At 36.9% G+C, this 23,408-nt stretch overlaps 1 protein-coding gene across 1 annotated transcript in view; it reads right to left on the bottom strand.

The window, feature by feature from the left end:
• The window catches only part of ZNF81 (zinc finger protein 81), a 94,783-nt gene extending 71,656 nt beyond the window's left edge, over nucleotides 1–23,127 (bottom strand). The window contains exons 1-2 of the mRNA XM_063083710.1: nucleotides 23,052–23,127; nucleotides 13,685–13,880 (exon numbers count right to left, since the gene is read on the bottom strand). Coding sequence (XP_062939780.1) covers nucleotides 13,685–13,738 — 54 coding nt within the window. The 5' untranslated portion in view covers nucleotides 13,739–13,880; nucleotides 23,052–23,127. The remainder of the gene's footprint in view (nucleotides 1–13,684; nucleotides 13,881–23,051) is intronic.
• Between the last annotated feature and the right edge of the window lie 281 nt (nucleotides 23,128–23,408).

Below are 23,408 nucleotides of genomic sequence, written 5' to 3'. Positions count from 1 at the left end.
TTGATTTTTGCCTTTGGATAAAGGCAATTAACTAGCACAAATGGCCAGTTCAATTACCAGGTGAACTTAGGAGGAACTATGAAAGAGTGTTCAGCAAATGGGGCTGTCAAGTCCTCTCACAGGAGGACAAGTTATCGTTTATCTGGAGAACATGTATCTGTTCAACTACATAAATGGGTGAGATTGCTTTCTGTCTTTGCAATCTCATTAGCAGATTGCTCGCAATACATATCGCAGTCTGATTTAATGCTTATTCAATAATAAAACTCTTTTCTTTCTTTTCTACATTTGTAAAGAGGATTTCCTGAGTTGCCAGATTTTATTTTTAATTTTTTCCCCCAACATGTAGCCAAGCTGACTCTCGCTACTGCTTTTTCTATGAGTAAGTCTTTCATCACTGACTCAGAAGGCTCGTGACTTCTTCCAGCACACTTGAAACGGTTTTAAGCCCATTTCTTAGCTTGTAAGTAGGGTAAAATCTCAGACCCTTCACAGTTTTTGACACCAAGGGCCAAGATCATTTTGCATTCCTGTGGCAAGGCCTTCAATGCACATTTGCAGTACTCTCTCAGGGTAATGAGTAATCTTGTAATTTACACCAGATGTCCAAAATTTTCACGATACAGATGAGTTCTCTTGGTTGGCAAGTCAGAAGCCTCAGTCTCCATGGCCCTGATTGTGGCATTAGCATGCCTTTGCCATCAGAGGTGGCTGGTAAACCCTGACAAAAGTCAGGGGCCTGCTCAGCAAGTGAAGTATCTGGGACCTCTGGGTGGATTCACAATGCTCTGTCCCTCTTGCAGTCAAGGAAAAACTTCCACCTCTTTGAACCTCATACCAAAAAGCAAGCCCCCTTTCTGTACTGGACTCTTTGGGTACAGGAGACAGTATGTGCCTCACTTGGACATTCTACTAGATCCTTTATATGGGCTAAATAGCAAACCGATGTCCTTTGAGTGGGGCCCAAACCAACAGGCAGTTTGAGATGCTGTCTGGCAAGCTGTGGCACTCTCTGCTCTCTACCTTTATGGACCCCAAAGCCTAAATGACCCTGTTGAGCTACCAGTCTTTGTAACTGATGACTTTGCCTAACGGGGTCTCTAACAAAGGGAGGCAGTCTCTTCCCAGAAGAACCCCTTGGGGTTTTGGACTTGTCTTCCTTACACAGCTGTCAGCTACACCCCTTATGAAAAGGGGCTATTAGCTTGCTACTGGGCCCTTGTGGAAACTGAGCACCTGACCCATGGAGGCCTTATAACTCTCCAACCTGATATTCCATTTTGGAGTAGGATGATTCAGACTCAATGACTAACAAGGAGGGAAGGGCCCAACAAGCCTCACTTGTGAAAAGGAAAGAGTATATTGAGAGCACAGCTGACCGGCCCCAGTAGCATCTCAGCTTTACATGAGAATGGGACAACTACCCCTTTGGGGGAAAATTTATTTCGCACTCTGCCAACAAAGTCTGCTAGGCTAAATGGGGCCCTCAATTCACAGAGGTTACCCTAAATGCCTGGATCTGACCCACTAATGGTTTGGCTAAGCTAAAATCTGATAGTTTCCACTGGGCTGTGTGGAAAATACAGCAGAACTAAGAATAGACTGGATGCTCCACTCAGCAGGCAGAGCTCAAGGTCATCTTCATAACTCTGCCTAACATTCCCTTTGATATTTATTGACTCTTGATATTGCTAATAGCTTAGTACTTTGGTCTTCTACTTGGAATACAACAGACTGAGATTAGATGGCCCTCTTTGGTATCATGGACTGGAAAGAAATCACAGATACTAACTGAATGGTCTGAGGCACCTATGTAGATGCCTTTGGTGAGGGTCCACTCTCTGGTAAAACTGACTGAAATCAAGCTGCACTTTTATCCCTGACAACCACCATTTTCTCCACCACCACATTCCAACCAGCCTTACAGACTTTATTCAATTCTACACAAAGACTCTGCCCTTCTGAGGGGTCCGTTCCATGATACCAAAGAGGGCCATCTAATCTCAGTCTTGTCTTCCAAGTGGAAAACCAAAGAGCCAGTTCATTGACAAACAGCTCAAGAACCAATAAACATCAAAGGGGAATAATGTCTAACCACAACCATTATCAATAATTCCTACACCACAAACACTGTATGTGATCCCTATGAGACTACTTTTTGTGTGGCCAGCCAGCCTATGTCTGCCTTCCCCACACTAATCTTCCCTATGTCTTTGGAATTCTTGTCCGGGACCTCCAAATATTGAAAATCACCACCTCACCTGTCAACCACATGTCCCTCTGGAGACTTAACAATCACTCCAAACGAGACAACTACAACATATTCAGGAGAACTCCTCAGAGGAATAGCAATTCTCTTCTTATGCACACTATCAGGGTCATTTTACCCACTAAAGGAATTACACAGTTAGAAAAAGGAGTTCAAAATCTCACCTAAACCCTTGCAGAAGTAATAAGCTTCTACTCTAGAAGCACAGCAAATAAGTTTAAACTCACTGGCCCATAGCTCTCAACTTCCTCCTAGCTAGTCAGGGAGGTATCTACACCATAGTCAATGCCTCTTGCCACACTTAGAACACCACAGGCCACACAGAACAGTCAGTCACTAAATTCAAGGGAAAGGTTATTTGCCTTCCTAAGGTTGATATAAATGGCCTATGGGGCATGTTCTCCTGGGCAGAATTGGAAATACAGTATAAGATCCTGGCTTCAAGGTAAATGGCAAGGATAACTAATCCTTCTCCTGTTTATAATCTTATGCCTTGCAGTTGGCGATGCAGCCTGCCCAGAGTCTTAAATGCTACTGTGCAGCCAGTCTTGATAAATAATTCAACAACATATCATAATCCAGCAGACCTGAGAACTGCACAGAGGCCAAATCTAAGCCAACAACCTGACATGTGGTGATCAAATCTGGACTGAGAGTGGTATAGACCTGGGTATCCGCCACAGCCTTGTTTCCAGACCATCTTGAATAAGAGAAGGCCTGACAATGTGGAATTCCACCTAAGCCCTGAAAATAGAAACGGTTAAGAAATCTCCTAACCCTTTCGTGTTCTGGAAATGGCTGACTGTAAAGGCTCCCCCATGTGACTTAGATAAGGCTTGCTGTCTACTCTTTCTCAAGACTCCTGGGTTTACCTGTGACAAGGACAAACACGGACCTTTCTCCTTTTGCCTGAACCTGCAGAAAAGCCTGCTACAGACCCTCCAACTCCCTGTTCTTTGTCTCATGAATGATTAACTGAGATTAGAAGTTTGTCCTCCTGAAACTAGCTAGCCACAGAGATAAACATTTCCTGTTCAGCTGACTGTCCCCTGATTGCAACCCCTGCCCCCTGGTAATTCTCCCCACTATAACTTGTCTACTCCTCCCTATGAAAGTAAATGGCACTCTGCTCCCCAGATCGGGGGTGCTCTCCCTATTGCAGTAGCCCAAATAAATTCAGTTTCCTTACTTGTTTGGTTTTTGTCTTTAACAGTTAAAAACATCAGCAGCTGGCTGAGTGGCCACATTGGAGGTACCTCACCTGGAGTCCCCTGACCACTGCAGTTCCTACTTAGAGGACCCTGCCAGTTGTAAACAATACTTTCTTCTCAGGGGCACCCTGGGATTGTACCTTTTGTGTGTAAGCCAGACATTAACTTGCTCCCTCCCAAAATACGGTGATTTGTACCTTGGTGGGGGTGGTATAAGAGATCTACAAGTGTTTAAGGAATCACCACTAGTGCTTCATGTAGCCCTTAAACGACTCTGGAGACCTGTCCAAAACAAGGCTACCCTTGGTAGGAGGAGTTTTCTAGAGGGATAACTGGCTTGTTGTTTATGTGCAACCTGCGGGCAGTTATTCCTATGATATAAATCATCTAATTAGAAAAGGTAGTAGGAAATTCATCCCTGATTTTAGCTCAGGTGATCAATGATGCTACCTTGGCCCTGGAAGGCATTCCATACAGCTTCAACTTGCTATTCAGGGTTGTTGTGGATAATGAAATTGCCTTTTGGGGCTAAGGCAGAATCTGTGCAATTGCTAATACATCCTGCTGCACCTGGAGTAGTGTCTCAGGCCAAGTGGAAAGGTCAATGTAGAAACTTAAAGGAGAAAAACACCTAGCTTTGTAAGGTAGACCTTGATGGTTTAGGGATTTGTGCAACTGGATGGAGCCGGGATCCTGGAGGTCATGATTAAGGAAAGTACTACAGATTGGCATCATCCTGTTGCTTAGAGTACTGTGGATAACAGCCTTAGTTAAGTGCTGCATGAGACAAATTGAACAGATTTGGCCCTAGCCTCTGTCAGTCAAATTAATCAGAGTAGCTAATGGAGTAATGTACTCATAGGAAAATGTGCAGACGCCAAGACAGTGTAGAAACAAGGAATGAATATTATTGAGAGACAATTCTCCATGGGTCTGTCACATTGCTGCATGACTTGTGACCACAGGCACTGACTGCCTAAAAAAGGAAAAAAAAACAACTGCTTTCCCTCCTACTCACAAGTAACACTTAACCAGGCAATTCTCTGCAGATGCCAACGGGCGTCCTACAATTAATTCTGAACTACGCAGAGTTAGTACAGATCCCCACAGGTTAAGACTGTCCACACTTCAGACACCAATCACAAGTCCAGGCCTCTTATACTTCTGACCAATTGGCTGTAAATTGGGGATTCCCAGGACCCCCTCCTCAGGTTCAATAATTTGCTAGTGCAGCTCATAGAACTCAGGGACACCCTTACTTACATTTATTGGTTTACTATAAAGGGTATTACGAAGGACACAGATGAGCAGCCAAATGAAGAGGTACACGGGGGGGACACAGGTACACAGGTACACAGGACACAGGTACACAGGTATGTGGGAAAGGAGGCTGAGCTTCCATGTCCTCTCTGCACACACCATCCTCCCAGCACCTTCACATGTTCACCAACCCAGAAGCTCTCTGAATTCCATCTTTCAGGGATTTTTACGGAGGCTTCATCACATAGGCATGACCAATTATTGACTCCATCTCCAGCCCCTCTCCCCTCACTGGAGGTTAGGGGCTGGCACTGAAAGTTCCAAGCTTCTAATCATTCTGTAACCAGCCCCCATCCTGAAGCTATACAGGAGCCTATCAAGAGTAGCCTCATTAGAATAAAAAACACTATCCCCAGGAAATTCCAAGGGATTAGGAGCTCTATGTCAAGAATGGGGGTCAAAGACCAAATATTAGAACAAAAGATGTTCCTAGCACTCCTATTGCCAGGAAATTACAAGGGTTTCAGGAGCTCTGTGCCAGAGGCAGAGACCAATTATAGATTTTTTATTATGGCACACTGCCCTTTGTTTCAAACTATCTTTTCAAGGATGTTCACATAGCAAACAGCCTTGGGAGATAGCGTGTCTCCCTCCACAACAAAGGACAAATTTGTTTACTACTCAGTATAAAAGATTCAGGTTACCTAAGCAACTCACTGTGCGTCACTTGGCCCTCTTCACATCACCCTGTGGGAATTGAGACTGGGGAGCTGAAGCAAGTGCTAAGACTCTGGCTACTTCCATTGCCTCGAGTAATAAAGTCCTTTTTCTCTAGTAAAGGAGCTTCATATCTTTTGCCAGCATCCAGGACGCTGCAGCAGGCAAACTCGTTAGCTTGCAAGCAGGGTAAAGCCTCAGCCTCTTCACAGTTCCTGACGGAGACATATGAACAAAATACAATGTGTAGATCTTGTTTAATTCTGATTTTAAGTGGCCAACTTTGAAAAGACATTGACTTGGGCTGTTATCTCCTCATGTTCATCCATGTTTTCTTCTTATTCTTATAGACTTTCATTTGTTTCTTCAACATTTTAATTATAAACATTTTCAATAATGATGAACAAGCTAATAATATTGATTTGATCATCACATACTGTACACAAATACTGATAAGTCAACTCCATACCCTATGAATGTGTATAATTGATTATGTTTCAATTCAAAAAATAAAAAATAAACTAAATTCTGAAATAGGAAAATAAATAAATGTTTTCAAACAAACAAAAATTTTAAAGTGTTTGGAAACTTCAATAAATAAGTGAAAAAGCAAAAAACAAAAACAAACAGAATGAAGGTCTTTAACGGTTCCTGCCAAAACAGGTGGAGATAAAGAGAGGAATACGACCAGTAAACAAAATGAAGTGGAAATGAACAAAGACTTTTAAAAAATAATTTAAAAAATAACAGAAATACAGAAGAGAGGTAATCCAATATATGTATGATTTGTATCCCTAAAGAGTTGACTCAAATTGAACAAACAAGTCCTCGAATACAGAGTTGAAAAATGAAAGAACTCTTCAAATAACAGTATACAAATCTAGTCTATTAGCTGTCTCTGTAGACAGCTGATAGCTAAAAATTAGAGTATTAATTATACTTTACAAAGTTAATGTTATAAAAGTAACCACTTAAAGAACCAAAACAGAATTCAACCCTTCCAAATTACTTCCAAATTACTAGACAACAAAACAAAGCAAAATAGAGAATATAGTGAAAGATATAAAAAAGAAGCATTAAAATTAGAAAGCATAATATAAAACACATCTTTCATATGTTATATAGAAAAAAACAAAGATTCAGAATGATGATGATAAAAGGATAAATGAAAGTGTATCAGAAAATGCCAACAGAAAGGAAGCAAGATCTTCATCTTAATATCAGAGTAGAATTCTGGGCCAAAAGAATTAAACAAGACAAAGAAAGACATTTTACAAAGATAAAAGACTAAATCCAAAACAAAGGAATCTGTACATTATCAGTGTATAAGGAAGTCCCTGCAGAAAGTAAGCAAGGGCTTAATCAGTCAGAGGAGAAACCTGGAAAAGTATGAAACAAGATAAAGGAAGACAATTTATAAAGATAAAGGACTCAACCCAGTGAAGAATTCTGGATGTTTCTAGTCAGCCCCCATTGCTTCAGTGACAATCCCCAGGGTGAGTTTGGGGAAGGAATTGAAAGTGTGGGATACTTTTTAAAATCAAGAATGGATGCTGAATTTTATCACATCACTTTTCTCTGAGGATATGTTAATATGGTGAATTATACATAAGTTTTGTAATATTGAACTACGTGGTCAGAATGAGTGGTTTTTAAGGAATAAGTGATTTTTTAAGGAATCACTAGATTCTGTTTGATCATATTTCATTTATAATTGCTCCATCACTATTCACAAGTGAGACCAATCTGTAAAAAGTATAAGAGACTCTTGGGAAGGTAGGATCCTGGCAAGGCTGTAGTGGGAATGACAGCTTAGAGCATAAGAGGGGAAGAGTTGAAGGTTGGGGAGTTGGCATAATTAAGTTTCCTAGGACCTGCAGAGAAGAGCTGTCCCACAGGTACTATAGGGGAGTGACCCCAACCCCACACCACTTTGAGGAAGTAAGTCCCTGGCCTGAAACCCAACAAACTTACACAGAGCCACAGGTTTTGTCAGTGAGTTTGTAGGAATTAATTACTCCTCTGGTGAAACACCTTTGGTGTGGGGTCAAGGGAGGATTTTTTTGAGATGGAAAATATTACTGAATGTTGTATGCTTGTGAGAATGAATCAGCACAGAAGGGGACAGTGATGAGATAGGAAAGAGAAGAAATAAGAGAGGAGGGGGAAAGGGGCTGACTGGGAAGATCGTTTCTTTTTAACAGGAAGGAAAGTTCATGGGTACAGGAAACAAATAAATAAAGGCATTCAAATGTATAATTTTCCTTCTACCTATGAGTTTAGCTCTACTGCATAAACTTTGAAATGTGCTGCTGTAAGTTCACTTCTACGTATTTTGGAAGATAACATGTTTTCTCTTTAAAACATATTTATGTAAAATATTTTAAAGCATGTATGATTTATTTTTGCTAGCCTTTTACTTTTTATTTTAAGTTTGATGTTCTGTGGTCATAGAATATGATAATCCATATTACAGCAAAGCTTTAGCTTATTTTTCTTTGCTTGATTACTTAGTTTCTGAGAAGTGTAGGTTAAAATGGCTAATGGTAGAATTAACTATTTCTGCTAGCTTTAATTTTACATAGTTTAAGGACAGATCATTGGCTATAAATGTGTTGATAATTTTTATAATTCTTGGTATTTAACAGTTTGAACCATCTGCCTTCATCCTTTGTGATGTTTTTCAACTTCCACTCCCTCCAGTCAGTATTACAAATATAGCCCCAGGTTTCTACTGGCTCTTCTTTGCCAAGTCTAGCATTTTCTACCCTTTTATTTTCATATGTTCTGGGTCTTTTAAGTTTAACTTGCATTTATAAAATAATGCTGGATCTTGGGAGTTTTGGTTGTTATTTTTTCCATCTAATCTGAGAATCTTTTTCTTTCAATGAATGATTTTAACCCATTTTATAATATGTAATTACTATAATGCTAGGATGAATTTCTGCTATTTATATATGTCTTTTGGTTTCCTTTAATCTCCTTGGCACATCAAATTTTCGGTCTTTCTCCCTTTAATGCTCATTTGAAAATTATCCATTCTATTCTTATTCATCTGCTCACTTACACCAACATAAGACCATAATTAAACGCATGTTTCTCTAACAAGGTCTATCAATATCTATATACTTCTTCTGAACTGGAATAAGAGAATCATAGAATTCTTTGCTTTTCCTTTCACTTACTTTCCCTCAACTATCTCTTGTTTGGGTATAATTGTAACTTTAGTTCCAATTTACAATGGTACGCATTCATATATATTTGTATGTTTTTCATTTAGACAATAGAAACACTGATGTCAAAAATGTATTTGAACAAAATGTTAATACACTAATGAGAAATGCAAATTACTTGAAAAAATGCACACACACACAATTCTTTAGTAAGAAGTCTGAATTATCACATAGAAACAAATGGCCCTATCTTAAAATATAAATTTAATGCAAGCTCATCGGCAATAGCAAGAGGATTATTTTTAAATTTGGTAAGCTGATTATAAATTGTATACAGAAAACAGTAAATTCCTGAAAAGCAAGGGTAATCAGAGACTTAGCCCTACCACCTATTAGAATAGATTATATAGAGAGAGGAATTAGAATTATAAAGATTATAACTATTAGATAGCTCAATGGAACAGAATAAGTCCCAGAAATATACCCAGAGTTAATATATTGGAACGCATGTATATGCTAATGAAGTATTGCATATTAGAGGGGAAAATACAGGTTATTTAATAAATGGTGTTGGGACAGATGTGTAGGCATCTTGAAGAAAATGAAGATGGAACCCTGGCTAAGACGTTATAACAACAAGAAAAAAATCCAGATAGAGAAGTAAAAGTAAAAAATAAAAATATGGAAGTACTAAAAAGAAAATACAAGAGTTTTTTTCTTTTTTTCAAATACAGCTGAGCAATGAGGAAGGCCTGTCTAGTTGTGACACAAAAGTTAGAGGACACAAAATATTGATAAACTCAATTATGTAAAATGCATGGAAAAAGCACCAAAATTTTTATTTAAAAGAGAAATGAGGAGTTGGGAAAAAATATTTGGCACCCATATAAAGGACAAAGAACTAATGCCCTTAATACGTAAATTGGAGCAACCTAATTGAAAAATGAGCAAAGGAAATTTTTAAGTCTCAGAAAAAAATAATATTAATATAAATGGCTCTTTAAACACAATCACATATATTCAACCTCAGCCGTAATAAGAGAAATGCAAATTAAATCTGTACTGAGATACCACATTTTAACCTATCAGACTGGCCAAAAGGAAAAAACAAATATGACAAGACACTATTTTGTCCTGAGTATGATTAAAACAGGCACTCTTATACAACGTGATACAACCCACGAGGCACACAATTTTGACATATCTATCAAAAATGAAAATGCATCTTTTATCCTAGGAACTCCACTTGTGGAAATTTCTCTTTAAACACACTCTCCTTTGTGTTAACTGAGAAATGAATAAGGATATTCATTGCAGCATTGTGTATAATTGCAAAAGATTGGAAATACCTTAAAAGTCTATTAATAGAGGACTGGTTAGTATATTCTGATATATCCCTATAATGGAATAAGATTCAGCCTTTAACGGGAATGAGATAATTCATTACATGTACTAACACTGAATGATCACCAAGATTAAGTGAGGAAAGCAAGTGTTGGAAGTTTTGTATGCTAACATTTCAGTTTAAAGATGGATACAGGTGTGTGTGCATACACACGCATGTTTATATGAACAGACCATCTGTAGACACCTTCAGAAAGAGTATATGCGCTACTGGGGTCAAAATTGCAGGGTACATACTTTTTCTCCTTTTCAGAAGTTTTTATTATGAAATATAATATTAATGCAGAAAAACACATGAAATGTAAATATTCAGCTTAAGTAATTATTCAAAGCAAGTACCTACCTAATTCCCACCCTGGTCTGGAAAGAGAACACTGCCAGCTCCTTGCCCAGAAGCCTTTCTCGTGCCTCCTTCTCGCCCTCCCCACAATCAAAGAAACCACCATCCTGCTCCTACCGGTAAGCACTGCCTTGCTTTGCTCTTAGTTTTACCACCCATGCACGCACACCCCTGTACAATACAGATTTATTGCCCCTGTCTTAAAACTTCATATAGATTGAAACAAACAAAATAAATTCTTTTGTGTCTGGCTTCTTTCACTCAATATTATGTTCAATTTATTTATCCATCCTGTTACTGATGGACATTTTCATTATTTCCAGTTTCTGGCTGTTACAAATAATGCTACAGTGAGCATTGATACATGGGTCCTGGTAAATCAGCCAAGGATTTCTATTGGGTGTTTTCTCAGGAGAATTGTTTCTTCATATGGTCTACATATGCCTTGATAAATAAGACTAAAATGTTTTCCAAGGATATTGTACCAATTTATACTCCCATCAGCAGCAATATGAGAGCTCATGGCGCTCCCCATCCTCACCATCACTTGTCACTGTGGTCACTGTCAGTCTTCTTAATTTTAGCTACTGTGGTGGAAGCATAATGGTATTACATTGTAGTTTAAATTTGCATTTCCCTGATGACTAAAGAGATTGAGCACTGTGTCAGGTGTTTATTAACCATTAGGATACCTGCATTTGTTACATATCTGTTCAATAAGACTACTGGGAAGTCTGCTTTTTCTTATTCTCTTATTGTTCTTTATATATCTGGATATAAGTGCTCTGTTTATCTTTTCTCATTCTATGGATAGTGATTTTCTTCTTAATGGAAGTGATGATCATAAAAGACAGGGTAGTAGTTATCTTTGGGAGCAGGAGGATTCTGGAATGCTGACTATGGACTCTTTCTAGACCTACATAATGATAAATCACTCAGCTGTACATGTCTGTTTTGTATACTTTTCTATATGTATATTTCATAATAAAAACATTTTTTAAAGACTGACAACTTATGACCCATTAACTTCACTGCTATGTATATACTTAAGAGGTGGCGTACACATGTACACGAAGAGACATGAACGAGAATGTTCATAGCAACATTGTTTATGACTTGTATTATATTTCACTAAAACATTTTTAATTAACAAAATTTGACAAAAAATTCTTTAGTAGGTCACCTTTGTGAAATAAAAAGGAGAAAATAAGAATGTGTTCTCAGCCGCTTTTATTTGCATAAGGAAACCCTAATCATACAGAGAAAACAAATTAACACGGTTATATGTATTAGAAAGAGCTGAGCAGATAGCAGAAAGATAAATAAGAAAGTCTAGACTATACAGTTTTTTATATTTTAAAATTGTTTAAGCCATGTGTCTATATTATTATTCAAAAAACTAAATTAAAAAAACTATTACTAATATCCCTAAAGTGAAAAGATGCTGCATCCATAAAACAAAAAATACCATGCTATTAAAAGGGAATATTCTGAAAACAAAAAGAGCTATTTAAAATAAAAAAATATATAACAACAGGCTGGCTGGTTAGCTCAGTTGATCAGAGTGCGGTGTTGATAACACCAAAGTCAAGGGTTCAGGTCCCTGTACCAGCCAGCCACCAAAAAACAAAATAAAAAAATTACATAACAGCATTAATGAGAGACACAAAGAATATTTGGAAGGTAAAGCTTTTTTAAAAAACTACTAGAAAAGAGAGCAAAAGAGATGGAAATGGAAATCAGTAAAGCCAAGGGGAAAAAAAAAAAAAAAGATCAACAACCAAATGAGAAGAGTTTTTTGAAAAGCAGAGAAAATGTGTATCTAAGTAGAAAAGGGCTAGGAAGATCCTGGAAACAGCCTTTTAAGATTTTGCACAAAAATAATTTCCAACCTAGAATTGTATATTCAGCCAAAAAGGCAAATTAGCGTAGGGTCAAATAAACATATTTCCATGGCATTAATGTTTATATTTCTATAAATATATGTATACAGTTGTATATATTAAATATATTTTTGCATGAAAATTTCAGACATACAAAGTTTCATAAAATTTACCTATCCTGCATCCATTTTCAAGGATATACTAGAGGATGTGCCCCACAAAATGAGGGGGCAAACCATGAAGGAGGAAGACACAGGCTCCAGGAAACAGGGGATCTGACACAAGACAGAGGTAAAGGGGACTTCCTAGGGGACAGCGAAGGGAAGAGGCCAAGACCACAGCTGCGTGTCAAGCTGAGAGAGCAACCAGTCCAGACTTCAGCAAGTCAACAAGCTCTGGGAGAGAGTTCTTCAGAGAGAAGACATTGATGCTCAGAGTTTAGAGCAGCCCCACCTATTACTAGCTGTGTAAACTTGGGCCAGATAGTTTTTCTGGATGCTCCAGTTTTCCGCTCTATGAAATGGGGATGATAATGGCACCTACTTCATGAGATGGTTGTGAAGATGAGTTAATACGTGCAGAGTGCATATAATAGTGCTGGGCATGCAGTAAACATTGTATGAGTGCTTGTAATTATCATTGCTGTGATTATTAACTAACGTGTGTGATTATATGCAGAGGAGAGCTAAACACCTGGGAAGAATTTGGAGTTGAATTATTGATAGAGAGTAAAGCAAACAAATGATGAAACCAGAAAATTATTAATTCCAGGGAAAAGAAAAAGCTGTGTGGAAACAGTAATTACAGCATGGATACTATAAAACGTCACAGTAATAAATACTGGCCATGGATCTCACCAAAACAATGATACACCTATCTCAGTAGGATGGGGTTATGTGAGCAGGAGTGCATAGAAAAGCTAACTACCTTCCACAGTAGAAAGTCAATAGATAATGCTTAAAACTTTCAAAACAATATTAAAAAGATTAAGAAAAAAGATTAAAAGTGCTTGCCTCTGGGGAGCTGGAACCCGGGGGGGGGGGGAAAACAAAGCAGGGAAGAGCCGTTTTTTAAAACAAGATTTAGAGAACAATTTGATACCTTTTACCACTTGTAAACAAAACTAAAACCTAATCGCAAATTACAAAATGGCAAAAAATATTCACAAAAATATACAAGAATGATAAAGGGTTATTAACCTTAATATTAAAAAAAAAAAACCTCTTTAAAATCCACATGCTAAGATAAATAAATCAACAATGGACAGGAAAAGGAAATTCACAAAAGAGAAATAGATGACCGATAAAAATGTGGGGGGAAAATCATCCAGCCTGGTAAAAACAAATGAAAATGAGATAGTATCTTTTCTCCAGGCTCTGGAGCTCTGGATGACTTTCTGCCCCCAGGCACCTCCTCCTTCTCCTCACCTCACATGTGCTGCCATGTCCCCCTGGCTGGGGAGAGTCTCCGTCAGCTGCCATGTTCTCACTGGACCTCAGCCCTGGGCTCTCTTGCTGACAATCGGCTCTTCCCAGGAGCTTGAAGTCTGGTGGGGTATGTCAGAAGATCCTGCAGCCTTCACTGTGGGGTCTGGCCCAGGGACCCTGCGGGGACTCAGGAAACCTGGAAAGACAGTTTCCATACAGTCAGAGTCATTTAGGCCTCACCACACAAACATTTCTTGGGAGCACCAAACTACAGTTCACTGCACTGGACACTGTGGGGCAGACAAAGTCCAGTAAACATGTACTCTAGTTATTAATCACAATGGAATATGAGTGAGACCATGAGATTTGGACTAAAATTAATTAACATTTAAATTCTAGCTCTGCCAACTTTTAGCTGTGAGAATATGAAAAAGCTTCAGTTTTATTTTTCAAAATGAATCAAAATTCTTTATCTCAAGTGGTTGTAAAAATTAAATGAGATGATGTTTGTAAGATACTTAGCACCGGACTGGCACAAGGTAAACATTTAATACATATCAGCAAGCATTGTTATAATAACAGAAGCAGGTACCTCATTTAATTTTCACAGCAATCCTATCATCTATGTGTTGCTATAATTATTATTATCTCATTTTACATATATAGAAGCAGAGATTTAGTGGTAAGTCAAATGCAGTTTACCTGGCTCCAAAGTTCATGTCCTCCACATTATATCACACGGTACCTTTTACATGGCAGGCTCAACATAAACATGGTTCTGTTTAATAGATATTGAAAATACGAGTGTGAATTTGCATTAAAGTTAGGTAAAGTTTCTTGAAACAGAAGAGAAGAGGCATGCCATGAGGAAAATATTAATAGTCTGGGAATAAAATTTTTAAATTACCTCAAAAATATCGAGGTAAAACTATTTTTCCTGTTGAAGGAACTAGGGAGGAGAGTGTGTCTCTGTGTCCAAGCTGAGATACAATTTTGTTCCAATCAACTAATAGAGACACTGATTTAGTCAATCTTGTTAGGAGAGGGAAAATACCCACTTAAAGTGAAGAGGAACTTAATTAAAACAACAGAAGTAAAAAATGAGATGAAGAGGATACAAGAAAGTAAATAAAACAAAATAAAAGCATGCACAAGTTAAATTTTAAAAACATAAAGAGGATGTTGGAACAAAGAAAGAGGGAATATGCTTTCTTCTCTTATACCCATGAAACTTTTACAAAATCCCTTCAAATAACCTGACCACACAGAAAATCTGGTAAATGTTTTAATGTTGGGAATCAACAGGCTACATTCTCTGATCACAGCATAAGATGTTCAACATCATTAGTCATTAGGGAAATGCAAATCAAAACCAAAATCTTCCATTCATTAGGAGACCACTCACATCCATTAAAATGGCTAAGATAAGAAAAAAAGACAACAACAACAAATGTTGACAAAATGTGAATAAACTGGAGCTCTCATACATTGCTGGCAGGATTGTAAAATGGTACAGCCACTCTGAAAAACAATTTGGCAGTTCCTCAAAATGTTAACCATAGAGTTACCTTATGACCCAGCAATTCCACTCCTAGATATCTACCCAATAGAAATGAAAACACATGTCCACTCCAAAACTTGTAAACAAATGTTCACAGCAGCATTATTTATAGTAGCCAAAAAGTGGAAACAACCCAAATGTCCATCAGTTGTTGAATGGATAAACAAAATTCAGTTTATCCATATAATGAAATACTATTTGGCAATCAGAAAAAGTACTGATACATGCTACACTATGGATGAAATTTGAAACCACTATCCTAAGTGAAAGAAGCCAGTCAAAAAGACCACATATTTTATGATTCCGTTTAAATGAAATGTCCAGAATAGGCAAATCTATAGAAACAGAAAATAGATTAGTTATTGCCTAGGGCTGGGATTATGGAATGGCATGGACGGTGAACATCTGTTAATGAGGACATGGTTTCTTTTTGGGATGTGGAAAGGTTCTAATATTAGATAGTGGTGATTTAGGCAACAAAAGCAAAACTAAACAAATGGGATTATATCAAACTAAAAAGCTTCTGCACAGCAAAGGAATCAAGCAAAAAAATAAAAAGACAACCTGCATATTGGGAAAAAATATCTGCAAACTATGCATCTGATAAAGAATTAATATCCAGAGTATACAAAGAGCTCACACAACTCAATAGTAAAAAACCAAATAATCTGATTAAAACAATGGGCAAAGGAGCTGAATAGATATTTCTCAAAAGAAGACATACAAATGGCCAACAGATACATGAAAAAATGCTCATCACTATCATCAGAGAAATGCAAATGAAAAACACAATGAGATATCATCTCACCCCAGTTAGAATGGCTATTATCAAAAAGACAGAAAATAACAAATGCTGGCGAGGACTTGGAAAAAGGGGAACTCTTACACACTGTTGATGGGACTGTAAATTAGTGCAGTCATTATGGAAGACAATATGGAGGTTTCTCAAACAACTACAGATAGAGCTACCATATGATCCAGCAATCCCGCTACTGGGTATATACCCAAAGGAAAAAAAATGAACATGTTGAAGAGATACCTGCACTCCCATGTTTATTGCATCTAGATTCACAATAGCCAAGGTTTGGAACCAACCTAAATGTCCACCAACAGATGAGTGCGTAAAGAAAATGTGATATATATATACAATGGAATACTACTCAGCCATAAAAAAGAATGAAATTCTGCCATTTGCAGCATCGTGGATGAGCTTGGGGAAAATTATGTTAAGTGAAATAAGCCAGGCACAGAGAGAGAAATACCACATGTTCTCACTCACATATGGAAGCTAAAATAGTTGATGTTATAGAAGTAGAGAGTAGAATAGTGGTTACTTGAGATTGGTAAGGGGAGGGGAGCGGAGGAAAGGGGAAAGGATGGTCAATTGACCGAAAATGTAGAGAGATAGGAAGAATAAAATCTGGTGTTCTATACCAATATAGGAACACTACAGTCAACAACAAATTACTGTATAACTTGAAGTAGTTGAGAGGATATTGAATGCCGTAACATAAAGAGGTGACATAGGTTTGAGGTGATGGATATGATAAGTACACTGGCATGATCATTGAACACTGTATAAATGTACCCAAATATCACATTGCACTCTATAAATATATACAATTATCATGAGTCAACTATGAAAAAAGTATTTTAGAGACAGAAGTAGATTAGAGGGTAACAGAAACTGAGGGAAGGAATAATGAGAAGTTATTGCTTACTGGGTACACAGTTTATGTCTAGGATGACAAAAACGTTTCAGAAATAGATACAAGTAGTGGTTACACAGCATTGTAAATGTAATTAATTCCATGCAATTATATGTTTAAAAATGCTGAAAATGGCAATCTTTATGTTATATACATGTTGCTACAATAAAAAAATAGAAAAAAAAAGTTTTTCTCATAGAAGTAGAGAGCAGAATAATAGTTACCAGAGGCTGGGAAAGGAAGGGGGGGTGGAGGGAAGAGGTGGATTAATGGGTACAAAGTTACAGGTAGGTAAGAAGAATAAGTACTGGTGTACTAGGCTGACTATAGCTAACAATATTATATTGTATATTTCTAAATAGCTATAAAAGAAGATATTGAATGTAATCATCACAAAGAAAAGATCAATGTTTAGGTGATAAATATGCTATCTCCTAAGTGAATCATTTTACAATGTATACATGAATTGAAACAACACACTATATCCCACAAATATGTATAATTTTTTTAAAAAAAGATTGTAGTGATGGCTGAATAACTCTGGAATATACTAAAAACCACTGAGCTGTATACTCTAAATGAGTGCATTTTTATGTCATTGAAAAATATCTAAATAAACCTGTTTTTTACAAAAGAAAAGGGAACTTTGTCCTAAATAACCCAGGATCAAAGTGGGAAATCAATACAGAAGTTATGAAATGCAAAGTTGTATAAAGTGGAATTTACAGCTTTAAATGGCTTTTTTTTCATATATTTTTTAAATTCTTATTTTTTTCACTGTACACTTTATGGGGTACAATTTGTTGTTTCAATACATGCATATATTGTATAATCTAATCTGAACAGTTAGTATATCTATCAACTAAACATTTATCATTTCTTTGTGGTTATAACATTCAAGATCCTCTTTTCTGGCTATCTTGAAATATACAATACAATATTATTAGCTATTGTCACCCTAGGGCAACAGAATTTATTCTCCCTACCTAACCATAACTTTTTACCAGTCTACCAACTTTTCCCCGCCCCACCCCTCTGCCTCTGGTAGTCACTATTCTACTCTCTATTTCTCTTTTTAATTTATTTTTCTTAATTGGCCCATGATAATCATATATATTTATGGAGTACAATATGATAATTGGGTACATTCATACTATATGCAATGATCACATCAGGGTGCTTAGTATATCCATCACCTTAAATATTTGTCACTTCTTTGGGTTAGGAATTTTTAACTTCATCTTGACTAGCTATTCAAAGATAGGCAGTACTTTGTTATTAACTGTAGTCTCCCTATATTCCTATAGACACTGACCATCCTCTCCTATCCCCCTCCTCCTTCCCCCCCACCAGTCTTTGGTAACCACTATTCCACTCTCTACTTCTATGACATCAACTTTTTTAGCTTCCACATATGAGTGAGAACATGTATTATTTCTCTCTCTGTGTCTGGCTTATTGCACTTAACATAATTTTCCCTAAGCTCATCCACGTTGCTGCAAATGGCAGAATCTCATTCTTTTCTATGGCTGAGTAGTATTCCATTGTGCATATGTACCACATTTTCTTTATCCAGTCATCTGTGGAAGGACATTTAGGTTGGTTCCAATTCTTGGCTATTGTGAATAGAGCCATGATAAACGTGGGAGTGTAGGTGTCCCTTTGAATTGTTGGTTTCCATTCCTTTGGATATATACCCAGCAGTTGGATTGCTGGATCATATGATAGTTCTGTCTGTAGTTCTTTGAGAAATCTCCATACTGTTTTCCATAGTGGCTGTACTAATTTACACTCCCACCAAGACTTCAGCTTCATTTTTAATTAAAAATAAATATAACCCCAAAATGAGCTATGTATTCAACCTAAAACATTAGAAATAGAATAAACAAAATTAGGCAAAACAAAAACCAGAAAGTAATAATTAATAAAAATAAAACCTTAACTAAATCAAATAAATAAAATAGGAGGTTTAAAGAAAAAAAGAACTACTACTATGAAATGACCAATGTCATAGAAAACCCCCTAGCAAACCAGATAAAGAGTCGAATATATACATACATATATACTTGAAATGAGAAAGGGAAATCTTTCTCAGACAGGGAAGTGTTTAAAAGCAGTTATTGTGGAATATTAAGCACAACTGTATAGCAACATATTTTAATATTGATGTGAAATAAATGCTTCCCTAGCAAAATAGAAATTAAGAAAATTAACACAAGAAGAAAAAGATAGAAGAGACTAGTGAGTGTAGAAAAGACTGAAAAAAATTGACATAACACAACAAACATAAATAGGAAGACTCTGAAAGGTAGAAAAAAAAGGTTGGCAACCTAACCTACACAACTCAGGACTTGAAGAACAACACAGTGGTGAGTTCCCTGGGTTTCTTTTTCCCTTCCATATATCACCAAAAGGTACTGGAGAAGCTTACAACTCAGAACCACCAAAAGACACAAAAAAAGAAAAAGAAAAAAAAAAAAAAAAGCTCTTAGAAAAGCCACTCCCTTTAATTGAAGGACCAGGGAAAAGGTGACAACTGAACAGAAACCCTTTTTGAAAATACCTGGCCTACTGCAGCCAAACACTAATGGAATGCACATTCTTTTCAAGTACCCATCAAACATTCTCCAAGACATACCATATGTGGGGTCATAAAACACCTACACAAACTGAAATCATGCAGAGTATGTTCACTGAGTATAATAGCATCAAGCTAGAAATCAATAACAAAAAGAGAACAGGAAAATCTCCAAACACTTGAAAATTAAACAACATATTTCTATATAATCCACGGGTCAAAGACAAAGTCTCAAGGGAAATTAAAAAAGCAACAGATGAAAATGAAAATATAACATCAAAATTTACAGGATACAGATAACGCAGTGTTGAGAGGGAAATTTACAGCACTAAATGTTTACATTAGAAAAAAATAAAGGTCTTAAATCAGTAATCTAAGCTCCCACATAAAGAAACTAGGAAAAGAAGAGCAAAGTAAACTCAAAGCAAGCAGAAGGAAGTAATAAATATAAGAGCAGAAATCAATGAAATTGAAAACAGAAAAATATAGAAAAACCAATGAACCCAAAAGCTGGCCCTGTGAAAAAATCAATGAACTTGGTTTACTGATCTTCTAACAAGACTGACAAAGATAAAAAGAGAAAAGACACAAATTACCAATATCAGAAATGAAACATAGAGATACAACTGCAGATTCAGCAGTCATTAAAAGGATAGTAAGGGAATACCACAAACAACTTTATGCACATAAATTCAACAACTTGGATAAAATAGTTCAATTCCTCATAATACAAAAACTACCACAACTCAACCACTATTAAATAGATAATCTGAAAAAATATTAAATAGATGATCTGAATAGTTATATACAGTTGTCCCTCTATCCACAGGGGATTGGTTCCAGGACCTCCCATGGATACCAAAATCCATGGATGCTCAAGCCCCTTATATTAAATGGTATAGTATTTGCATATTACCTATGCACATCTTCCCATATACTTTAAATCATCTCTAGATTACTTATAATACCTAATACAATATAAATGCTATGTAAATAGTCATTATATGGTATTGTTTTTTATTTGTATTATTTTTTATTGTTGTAATGTTACTTTGTATTTTTTTCCCCCTCCACAGTTGGTTGAATCTGCAGCTGCGGAACCTGAGGATACAGAGGGCTGACTGTAACTACTACAGAAATTGACGCCATAATCAAAAAGCTTTCAAATGGAAATTTCTAGGCCCAGATGGTTTCACTGGAGAATTTTACCAAACATTTAAAGAAAAATTAGCACTAACTCTACACAATCTCTTCCAGAAAATAGAAGAGGAGAAAACAGTCCCCAACTCATTCTGTGAATTCAGTATTACCCTAAAACTAAAACTAGACAGAGAGAGTAAAAAATAAGAAAACTATAGACCAGTATCTCCGATGAACTTAGATGCAAATATCCTCAAAAAAAAGTAGTAGCTGATCAGTTCTTGCAATATATCTGAAGAACTACATACCACAACCAAGTGGGGTTTATTCCAGGAACATAATTGTATAATAAATATTAGACGAATGTCAATACTGCTGATATACTCATCTCTGCAACAGATATTGGAAAAGATCTGTTGTGGTCTTTTTAGCTCTTTTAAGTAGTTTCTCCAAAATATTTGTAAGTTGTTCTTACTTATTCCAGCCTTAAAAATCTGAACTATATTAACTGAAAATATCATTATCCTTTTAGTGAGCTTTTTGTCTCTGCTTTAACCACTGTTTTTCTCATCAACAATAATTTTAATGTGTCTGAAAAAGCGTTAAGTCACTTCATCCTATCTTACTAGATGGAAGATCCATTTATTCTTACTTGTGTTTTTGTTTGTTATCTTCTTGATTAATGTGGCGTTCCCATAACCCAACCCAAAGCCTGAAATGTTTCAGATTGTTTAAAAAAATTATTTTAATAATTACATGAACTCATAAAAAAAATTAGACAAATGTAATTGAATGTAATGTTCAAAATTCAAAAATCAATTAGTGTAACCCCCCATATTAACAATCTAAAAAAGAAAAAAAATCACAAGATCATATAAATTCATACAGTGACAAAATTCAACACCCATTTATGATTAAAAAAAAAAAAAAAACTCCCAGAAAATTAGGAATAGAGGGGAACTACAACTTGATAAAGAAATTTGTTTAAAAAAAAAAAAAGCCTACAGCTTACATCATACTTAATGGTGAGAGGCTGACTGCTTTCCCTCTAAGACCGAAATGAGACAATGGTGTCCACTCTCACTACTCTTATTTAACATAGTACTGGAAGTTCTGGCCAGCATAATAAAGGAAGAAAAGATAAGGCATAGAGATTGGAAAGGAAGACATAAAACTGTCCTTGTTTGTATATGACATGATTGTTTGTGCAGAAAACCCAGGGAATCTACCAAAAAAGGTATAAAACTAATAACTGAGTTCAGTGAGATGGTAGGATGGAAGAGTAACACACAAAACTCAATTGTATTCCTATACATAAGCAACAAACATGTGGAGACCAAAATTTAAAAGACAATGCCATTTACAAACACTCCAAAAAAATTCAAGAGTTAGATATAAACTTAACAAAATATGTACAGAACTTGTATGCTGAAAATTACAAAACACTGTTGAAGGAAATCAAATATCTAAATAGACATGTTGTGTACCTGTTGTAGACAGAGACAAGACTATTCTAAAACGTATATGAGAAAGGCAAAGGAACTAGAAGAGCTAAAACAATTTTGAAAAATAATAGAATGGGAGGAATCATTCCACCAGATTTCAAGACTTATTATATAGCTATAGTAATCAAGACAGTGTGGTGCTACTGGTAGAGGGATAGACCCTTAGATCAATGGAACTGAAGAGAGAACCCAGAAAGAGCCACCACACAAGCATGGCCAATTGATTTTTGACAAGGGTGAAAAACAAGTCAATGGAGGAAGGATAGTCTTGAGTAATTGGACATCCATAAGCAAATAAATGCACCTCGACCTAAGTCTCACACTTTATACAAAGATTAACCTACAATGGATCGCAGAAAGCAGCAAGAAGAAATGGACAAATCACCACCACAGCGGAGAATTTCCCTCTCCTTTTTCAGTAATAGAAAAAGCAGAGAGAAAAGGACAAATTTTGTATTACACAACTGACAACTAACTAACTATTATTTTCGAGTTATATACGGAACATATCTAAAAATTCACCACGGACTAGGCCGTAAGTCTCATATTTCAGGGAATGAGCTTCACGTAGATATTTTTCTGCACAGAAAAACTAAGGTTAGAAATCCATTAAAAAGATAAACTTTTGGAAATTGAAAACGCACTTCTAAATAACTCCTGGGTAAAAGACAAATTATTAACTCTTAAAAAACACTTAAAACATAACGCACCAAACCCAGTGGGTCTTAGAGTGAACTTTACGATCTTAACGTTGATATTAGAAAAGAGAAAAGCCTGCAAAATAATGAGCGAATCATCCAACTCAAGTTAGACAAACGATTCCATCACTGACCACACAGAATGCCCCAGCACACCCTCCCTAGTCCCCCATCACCTCCACATCCCTCCGGCACTGAAGGTTGAATCCTGACAACTATTAAATCGCTGCTGAGAACCGCAGCGGCTTCCGGTCACCACCCCTAGCACCGCCCCTTCTCCGACTTTGGGGGGGCCTCTCATAAAGGGGGGACTGCGCATGCGCAAAACCACCCTCGAAGCCATTGTCAGCCAGAAGTCAACATGGTGATGTTACGGAGTCGGTGCTTTGCGGCGTATAGTGCTCCTGGTCAGCATTGTCGGGCGGAGAACATGGCCGCGCTCTGGTCGCGCTTCCCTATGGGGTACGCCATGTTGGAGGAGAGTGCATTCCGTACTGAGGATGAATAGGCCTATAAACTCACAGAGCGGGGGT

This window comes from Cynocephalus volans, chromosome X, assembly GCF_027409185.1.
Source record: "Cynocephalus volans isolate mCynVol1 chromosome X, mCynVol1.pri, whole genome shotgun sequence".
Lineage (NCBI taxonomy): Eukaryota > Metazoa > Chordata > Mammalia > Dermoptera > Cynocephalidae > Cynocephalus > Cynocephalus volans.
This window is presented reverse-complemented; position numbering and strand designations above follow the sequence as displayed.